This window comes from Poecilia latipinna, unplaced genomic scaffold (assembly GCF_001443285.1).
Source record: "Poecilia latipinna isolate Pla-1442-1.1 unplaced genomic scaffold, P_latipinna-1.0 Scaffold5681, whole genome shotgun sequence".
Classification (NCBI taxonomy): Eukaryota; Metazoa; Chordata; class Actinopteri; order Cyprinodontiformes; family Poeciliidae; genus Poecilia; species Poecilia latipinna.
This window is the reverse complement of record NW_015118297.1, coordinates 1-9,045: the sequence shown is the minus strand read 5'-3', so window position 1 is coordinate 9,045 and position 9,045 is coordinate 1. Positions and strand designations below refer to the sequence as shown.

General features: G+C 43.4%; 1 protein-coding gene across 1 annotated transcript; it reads right to left on the bottom strand.

Annotated features, from left to right (window-relative positions):
- Positions 1-55: 55 nt before the first annotated feature.
- On the bottom strand, positions 56-8,985 carry LOC106943676 (very low-density lipoprotein receptor-like). The gene is made up of 15 exons (XM_015026986.1): positions 8,641-8,985; positions 7,710-7,872; positions 7,506-7,628; positions 7,300-7,422; positions 6,676-6,795; positions 6,075-6,200; positions 5,831-6,002; positions 5,219-5,443; positions 5,030-5,148; positions 4,809-4,948; positions 4,294-4,435; positions 4,070-4,213; positions 1,329-1,406; positions 1,085-1,254; positions 56-716 (listed from the first exon to the last, which is right to left on the bottom strand). The coding sequence occupies exons 1-15, from the start codon at positions 8,968-8,970 to the stop codon at positions 681-683; spliced, it is 2,211 nt and encodes a 736-aa protein (XP_014882472.1). The 5' UTR covers positions 8,971-8,985; the 3' UTR covers positions 56-680.
- Positions 8,986-9,045: the final 60 nt, after the last annotated feature.

Below are 9,045 nucleotides of genomic sequence, written 5' to 3'. Positions count from 1 at the left end.
ACTGTACAAGGCTATAAAAAGTTCACAGCAACAGCACAAACATACAAAATAGTCATTTTTACCAAATTCATGTTTTTCCTCCTCTGCTCCTTAAATAAATCTGAACTCTGGTGAGGAAACGGCCAGAGCAAAAAATGGATTCAAGTCAGTTCATACAATCTTATTTACAGAGAACATGATCAAAGTGCTTTGAGGAGAGTCCTGATTTACAGTCACATCTGAGGGAGGAAATATATTTACACTGTTTACAAACGCTGTAACCATGGTGACCTCAGCAGCAATAATAATGCAGTTAACAGAAGAAACCCTAATATTAGCCACAAAGCATGATCAGAAATATTAACATCCCGTTTCATAACTAAATATTCGTCTTTTAGTCTCCAGTCTTGGTTCCCCATTAAGACCTGAGAACTTTGACCCGGTTTACATCAGAACCAGGAAACAGTTTGATGAAGATTCAGTTCTTCAGTCCAGGCTGAACACAGAAAGACCCTCAGAGAGGAAACTGATCTCTGGACAGCCAGACAGAGACCTGGAAGTATTCATATAATAAATAACATTTCCTCTTCACCACAGATCAGGACTTGATGCACTTCTGAAGGCTTGTGGTTGAAACTTAAGGGCTGCTGTAACGGCGAACCGTTGGCATGGAAACATGGAGAAAAAACTAAATCCTGAGATCAGGATAAATCATCGTCTGTGCTCACGATTGAAATCTGTGAAAAAAGGAAAATATTTTAACACTTTGCAAGAGGAAATGGCAGCAATTTAACATCTATTTACATTTTAACATTTCAGATTTAAAAAGTTACAGCCTTGCTAAAAAAAGCTTAAATTAAAATTTGGTTGCATCAGGTAAATTTTCAAGAGCACATTATGATTAAAAAAAAACTGCCAATGATTTTTTGTTTGCGTAAAATAAGATAACAGGCTTATTTATTTGGGTAGAGAACGACCTGATCGTCAAACATCTTAAAGTTTCAACTAGAGGGTCTGATGAAGCTAGAAAAGTTTTAAGTAAAACTGACCTGCAGGAGGAAATGATCTATTCAACCTGCAGGAGTTTCCAGGTCGGTCGACTCACCGCTGGGTAGGTGTGGCCCACGTTGGCGCCGTGGCGCGTGATGTCGATGTTGAGGTCTTCTTCTGTGGTTTTCAGGTAGACTGGGTTGTCGAAGTTCATGCTCTTCTGGTTCTTCAGCTGCCAGTTCCTCCACATCAGGTAGGCGCCGGCTGCAGCCATGGCCAGCAGCACTGCAGCAGAGAGGCTGGTGATAAACAGCTCTGACCTTCATGTTTGACCTCAGAGGAGGAGCAGCTGGACTTACAGACGGGTAGGACGGCCCAGGCAGCAGCAGAGCCTCTGGTGGTGGAGTCCACCTGGATAGACGTGCTCACATTGGCTTCTGGAAGAGACAAAAATGGCAACTTTCATACACCTTGAAGAGGTTAGGATGGGTTTATGGTCTATACAAAACCTGCCCTTCACATGTTTTTCATAACTCATTTATAAAGATTCAAGTCTGCTCAGTTCAGAATGAGCCGTTTTAGGGCCTCTTGTCACTGAATACAAATAGATGCACAACTACACAATCATAGCTTTGAAAAGCAGAAGTGGAGCCTCCTGCATAAAACATCCAGCAAGTGGTTTCTGGATGGTAAGCCAACAAGCCCCTTTTCTTTCCCTCTTGGTTGGGACGTTACATTTGGAAGGTTTTTGTAGAGGCTCATTTTCCTGAAGCTAAAAAATATTTGCCAAAAATCAGCAAAGTGCTTTGGTTGTTTTTTTATCTGGAGAGCTGAGAAAGATCTGCTTTAACATCTGGGAATACTGAAGACCCAACATTTATTATAAGACTTATAGAAACTTTAAGTCTAATTATTTGGTGGCATTTTATTGCAATAAAAATATATTAAAATCTCCATGCATTCAGAGCCTTATAAGACAGACACTGGTGTAAATCTAAAGCTCACATTCAAAACAAGATGCTGCATTAACTTTTATAGCAGAAGTAAAAACTTCCAGCAGGTTCTGAGATTTATAAACTACAGTTGGAGTCCAGCTCCATTTTCACAGAACATAAATGCAGGTTTTGAGCCAAAACCTGCATGTGCACTTCCCGTTTTCTTCCACTAGATGGTGCTCCTGTTCTAGATTAGTTCAGAGGCAGATTTAATTTAAACTCTTCAGCAGCAGAGAGGCAAGTACTGAATGTCACATTGTTCTCATTTAGCAACAAGTCACAAGGATTCCTCAGGTTTGTGATTAAAATTACTCGAGTAAAAAAAATATGATGCAGGGAAATTCAGTTTGAGTTAGAGCTTCACCATCATCCTCTGAGGAAAAGTGTCACTAGAAGAGGAACAACAAACCTTAAGCATTCAAGGTCGTCCCATTTCTGAGTTTTCTTTGAATGTAGACCAGATCTCTGGAGAGTAAACTGGTTTATCTGATGCATGAAATCAGGCTGGAAAACAGTCACTGTGGTTTAAACCTCCTGAACTGAACGGCTCCAACTTCGCGGTCTGGTTCTGTGGTGGGGTGATAACTCTGGTCCACCTACAAACCTCAGTCTGCTTTTGGCTGAAGTAAATGCTGGTGTAGTTTGAATGCATATATGAATGGACCACAGATCGCTCCAAAGCAGGAAGTGGACTACAGAGCAGGGCATTCTGGGTAGACAACCAAAAAACACCATTTCTGATATAGCAAAACAAATGCAGGGTTAAGTCAGTTTTGCTACATCATCTTGTTTTTCTCTGAAAACTCAGTAATGATCATATTCCTGTGAATCACAAATAAAGAAGCTGCTGGAATTTCTGATGAGAAGCTTCAAGTTTGATCTGATCTGTAAATTAGTGGAGAAAATAAAAGGTTTTCCTCATGAAACGTAAACAAACCTGCCCACACAGCAGAGCATTATGGGATTTTAAATTTGTTTCTCATTGTAAACAATGTAAAACCAAAACATCTGACAGTGGTCCCCAAAGTGGGTCCTGAAGGCACCTGGACCAAATGATGGTTCATCAGAGGCCTGAGGACATCGACCTGCTGAGATCGTTGCTACCTCCAGGGAGAGAATAAAACATGCAGGAACCACTGGACCACGATTTCAGCTCACACTGAAGAACAAACACCACTGATCTGTAAAAGCGTCATTTAAACAAGAAAAACTGTCGTTTGTAGCTGTGAGTGGAGAAAAGCTTCTGTTCACTTTGTGTTTCTAACAGGATTAGAGTCGACTGGAGCTGCAGCCTCACAGCTCCACAGTTCCTGGTATGCCAGATGAGGCAGCTGGGAAATGGTCCAATTAGTCTGCAGCCTTAAAGGGACAGGCACCAAACTTCAACAAAATGTGGAATAATGAAGTAAAGATGGACAGAAGAGGGGAAAAAAGAAACCAGGACGAATGTAAAGGATGCACTAGAGCTGGGTGATGATTTTATAGCCAAATCAGATTTTTGTTTTTTAAGATTCAATTTTTAAAAAATCTGGATTCCACTGATCTGTTGGTTTCTTAGAACGTCTCAAAAACTCCTTTAAATTGAGTCAAAATGACTCAACAACCTCAAGATGCTTCATTTCTCTGTTAAAACTTCCACAGATTCTGTGTTTCATGTGAAAGAAAATCTGGGAAACTGCAGTTTGCTGGTATTGCTGCCATGAAGACGGTCCAGCGATCTGCGAGTCCCGACTGGAACCAGAGTCCAATTAGTGCTGCGGATTCAGCTGTCAGGTTTGAAAAGGCTGTGAAAGGATCTGAGCGAAGCTGCAGGGAAAACAAAGCGTCTCTAAGCAACCGGTCGTCCAGCAGGAGGTGAAGGCCAGAGCCGCTCTGCCTTCGCGCCTGGAACCGCTAATTGTTGCAAACAATCCTGGAGCTGCTGCCGACATTTAACCACAACTTAAAACTCAAGACGTAAAGGTTCCCTTTGCTCCTCCCTAAACAGGCGAGTGGTACGTTTTATTGAAAACATGAAACCGATTTCAGCAGTAAAACTAAGATGGTGTTTAGAGGTGAAGTCCTGCAGCAGACCGATCCCTCCTGCATGTCGGGTCAGGACTCACCGGGTCTGCAGCGCTGGCCGTCTGCCGCCAGCTCCTGGCCTGCAGGACACACACAGCTGTACTTGGGGGAGTGTTTGTTGATCTGTGGAGCAGGAAGACACAAGAAGCTGCAGCCGCCGTTTTTCTCTGTGCACCAGTTGGTTCCTGCAGAGAAAAAACAAACTGAAGCCCAAATCCAGCTGGTAACCAGTCCTGGTTACAATGGGTGACCTTTGACCCCTTACCAGCCAGCTGGATCAGCTCATGGTAGACGATGACGTCCTGAGGGTCGTTCAGGTTGCTGGCCAGCGTGACGACATCAGAACCAGAGAACTTGTTGGCGCCGTAGATGGCTTTGTTTTCACCGTCGGTCCAGAAAACCCGATCCTAACAGAACCAACATGGCCGACTTTTATAAACAGCTGATCATTTCAGTGATCCATTAATCACTAAAAAATGGCACATTGTACAAATTTTAACTCATCCAGTTGAGCCTTTTTTATAGTATATTAGAAAAGTATTTACTCTGCGATTCTTCAAAATAATTTTATTGTCTAAATTCCTTTAATGAAAATAAACCAGGTGACGATAAAAACGCCACGAGTTTGACAACAGACCTGAAATAGAAACTTTGTTTTTTCATCAAATGGCCTTTTTCAGTCTGTAATCATTTCAATCATTTAAAGTGAACAAAAACTTACATTTTAACTTATTTTGTAAATTTACATGTCAATGAATTTGACCTGAAGGCGAAACGAACCTCAAACACGGTGACGGCGAATGGATGAGCCAGATAATCTGCAGACTGCAGCACCTTGTTCCTGTTGTCTCCGTTCAGGTCGACGCTACTGAGCATGTGCAGCTTGGAGTCGACCCAGTAGAGCCGGCCTTTGATCAGATCTGAAGACATTAAATACATTAATAGATTTTATCATTTCAGCTGCAGGTTTTCATGTTGGAGACGTTTCGCCTCATTCCTACCCAGTGTGATCCCGTTGGGCCACTGGATGTCGGTCGCCACCAGAACCTGCCGGTCCGCTCCGTTCATCCCAGACTTCTCGATCTTAGCCGGCTCTCCCCAGTCAGACCAGTACAGAAACCTGAGACCAGAACAGTCCAGTCAGCGGATCAGAGCAGCAGTCGGTAAAAACCCAGAACGTTTCCACCCACCCAGATAAAGGATCCACGGCGATGGAGGCGGGTTCTCTCAGGCCCGTGTTGAACAGAACTTTCCTCTTGGTTCCGTTGAAGTTCGCCACAGAAATGGTTTTGGTTCCCAGATCGGACCAGTACAGGTTCTTGTAGATCCAGTCCACAGCGATGCCCAGAGGAGTCTGGACGTTATCGATCACCTTCTTATGGACGCCGACGTCGCCTCGCCTGTCCAGGACGGTGCTGGAAAAACATGGAGGTTTGAGGAAAACAGACAGTTTGTCACCTTTAAATGGTTTAGAGGAGTCGAGTTAGTCAGTAGTTAAAGATGGACATAGTCATCAAGATGCACAATTACAGTAAATAATCCAAAACTCAGCAGATGAGCCTCATTTCCCATTGAGCTGCGTTCACACTGCAGCCTGAAGTGAACCACAGCAGGTTTCTCTTTATGCAAAATGCATCTGATCTTTTCATGGTTAGAATTTATAAATATAGATCATGTCAAGAAAAAAAGAAAAGCTCTCCTAGTGCCAACAGTTGAAATGCACTAAACAAGGAGGGTCTTACTGCTGTCAATCATGCTCATGTTTAATAGCTCTAATAATGGAAAATGAACCCTGACTCTACCTGTAAATGGCCCTCTGACCCAGGTCGGCCCAGAAGATGGTCTGCTGGTTGAAATCTGCATCCAGAGCCGCGGCGTTTCTCTGCTGCTCCACGATCTGCGTGTACTCCTTCCTCTCCAGACCCAGACGGCGAATATCACGGCGGTTGGTGAAGATCAGGCACGGCTCCTTCCCTGAACCGGAGGAAGAGAAGTTTGTAAAAACCAGGAAAGGTGAAAAGGTCAAACTGAACTCCTGATGCTCACCAACAGCCTTGCAGACGCTGGTAGCCGGATCCATCTGGTAGCCGTTATGACATTCACACTTATAGCCGCCCTTCAGGTTGATGCAGATCTGACTGCAGATACCAGGATTCATGCACTCATTGATGTCTGCATCAAGAGACCAAGAGGAATCGTTTAGAAATGGAAAGCTGCACAACCACCATCTTAAAATCTCAAGTTTTCTTATAAAAGACATTTAAACCTCCAATTCCAGTCTTTTTTAGTCAGTTAAATATTCCAGCATTCAGTTCACTGCTGGTTGCAAATGGGAGGAAATGAAACTTCTGAAGGACGGATGGAGTTTATGCCAGGAGGGATTAGAGGACGTACAGATCTCCTGAAGACTGTCAGAAAACGACCTGCAGGATTTACCACCGAATGTTTCAGTGCAGAATAAACATGGAGTGAAATCCTGCAGCGTCGGACACGCCTCTATGGATCAGGATTTTAGTTTGAATTAGTCAAAACTGGACAGCTAAATGAAAATTAGTCAATGAGCTTTTTAAAGCCTCATTTCTTATTTGCAGGACAAAGAAAATTGACTTGAAATCCTTGAACTCGTCTGGTGACGCGCAGCTCGTACCTCCGCAGGTCTTGTGGTCGATGAGCTGCAGTCCAGGTGTGCAGTCGCATTCGAAGCCGATCACCACGTCTTTGCAGATGTGGGAGCAGCCGCCGTTGTTCAGGAGACACTCGTTCACATCTGGAACAAGAACAAAACCACGGTTACAGAAGGAGCAACACAGGCGTCTTCTATAAAATGTAAAAAAACAATCTGTGCTTCACACAGATTTGCTTTGGAAGCTGACGAGCCTCTGATGCTCCTTCAGACTAGCCAGCAGCATTTGGCAAACATCTGGTGGAACAGCTGAGCTCATTATAGCAGCTACTTCTCAGTGAAACGCTGGTAAAAACGTTAAAGGGTTAATAGAGAAGCCATGTTGTGATGACTTCCTGAAGCCCGAGTTTCAGGAAGAGCAGAAAGTTTTTAAAGAGACAGAGGGCCAATTTCAAGGTGTTAAACCAGAAAGTAAAATTTATTTTCAGTCTTGTTTGAGTTTCTGGATGCAGCAAATCTGACATTTAAGAGGATCAAACATTATAATTCAGGTTAGTACAGAAATACTGACTTTAAAATTCATCTCATCCTTTCAGGATCAACACAGAAGCTCCAGATGTTCATAATTTAGTCCCGTTTAAAACTCACTGCACTCGTTGATTGGCTCGTCGCTCCAGTCTGGACAGTCTCTGATCTTGTTGCACACTTTACTCATTTCGATACATTCTCCGCTGCGACACTTGAACTTCTCTGGCCCGTTGCACTGAGTCACTGAACAGGAAGTTAATCCAGATTATCACTAATCCAGAAGAGTTTCAATGCATGAGGACGTTTTGTTTTAAAACCAGTCTTACGGTTCTTGCAGTTGATTTCATCCGATCCGTCATCACAGTCTCTGTAGCCGTTACACTGTCTGCTTCCCTGGATGCAGCTGCCATCGTCACATTTAAACTTATCTGGTTCACAACTCCGCGCAGCTGCAAACAAACTACAACTTTACTTCCTGCTAAAGGAAAATCAGTGAAAGAAGCTGGAGTCGTTTTGGCATCATAACGTACGACAGTTGGCCTCGTCGCTGCCGTCCTTGCAGTCGGGGTCTCCGTCACATCTCCACTTCTTATGGATGCATTCTCCAGAGCTGCACTGCATCTCGCTGGACAAACACTTGGCGGGCGGCGTCGGGTGGCGGCCGCACCGAGCCGGAGCTTCATCTGACTGGTCCTGCAGAAACAAACAGTTTAAATCAGGATATTTTACTTTAATGCTAATATTTCAGCAACAATCAGAAAGTTTTTGGTTTTTCTAATTATGATTGAATGTATAGATGTGCATTAATGAAGGTTGTAGTTGCACATTTTTCATAATATGCAGTTTTCTGGATTGAATTGTGTTTTTCCACAACATGACATTTGCAGATAAGTTGGTGTGCATTAAATTTTCTGATTTTTGCACAGTAAAAACTTAGGTTTGCAGCTTTTTCAAATTGTTTACATGCAGATTAGACAAATCTGGATTTTTCACACCAACGCCCTCTTCAGGTCTCCAGAGACATCAGCTTGTTTTCCAGCTTCTGTTCATCTCAACTCGTAATTATTGAAATGAGCAACTTTATTTTATACATTTGTCTTTTAATTTTGCTAGAGGAAAAACAAAGTTGGAAATTGAATTTGGTATAAAACAATTGCTTTTTAAAAAAAGACTTTGCAGCTTCTTATCCCTCTAGTTTGATTGAATGTGTGATTAAGGACAGACATTTTCCACATGCAATTTTTAAGATTTTAAAAAGCACCATTCTGTGGCAGAATTTGTTTCAAATCATTTCTTATATTTGACACAACCATCTTGATTCCCATCAGAAACAAAAGTTCTTAGAGAATTAAAGTATTTTAATTCTGACCTGAACTCCACCTGTAAATCCCTAAAAAGCATCACCAGTAGAAAATGGCCGTTCAGTCCTCAGACCTGATGTTCCTCTTCGTTTCCTCTCACCTGACAGTCGACGTCGTCGTCACAGACCCAGTTGGCCGGGATGCAGGACGCGTTCCCACACTGGAACTCGTTGGGAGCGCAGGACGACGGCGCGCAGTCCACCTCGTCTGAGCCGTCGCCGCAGTCGTCCTCGCCGTTGCACACAAAGTTCTTGGAGATGCAGCGGCCGCTGGCGCAGGTGAACTCGTTCAGAGCGCAGGTGACGTTACCTGGAGCAGTCAGAGGGTTTACTTCAGGTTCTGATTCCAACTGCAGGAACTCTGATCCACATCCACTGAGGCAGAAACTGCAGTTGTGAACCGAGCCAACCAGGTTTCTGCAGCTCAGCATCCCATAATCAATACCAGCTGATCAGGCTGAGCTCCAGGGAATCCAGGAGCGTCTGCTGAGACATTTGGAGTTTTC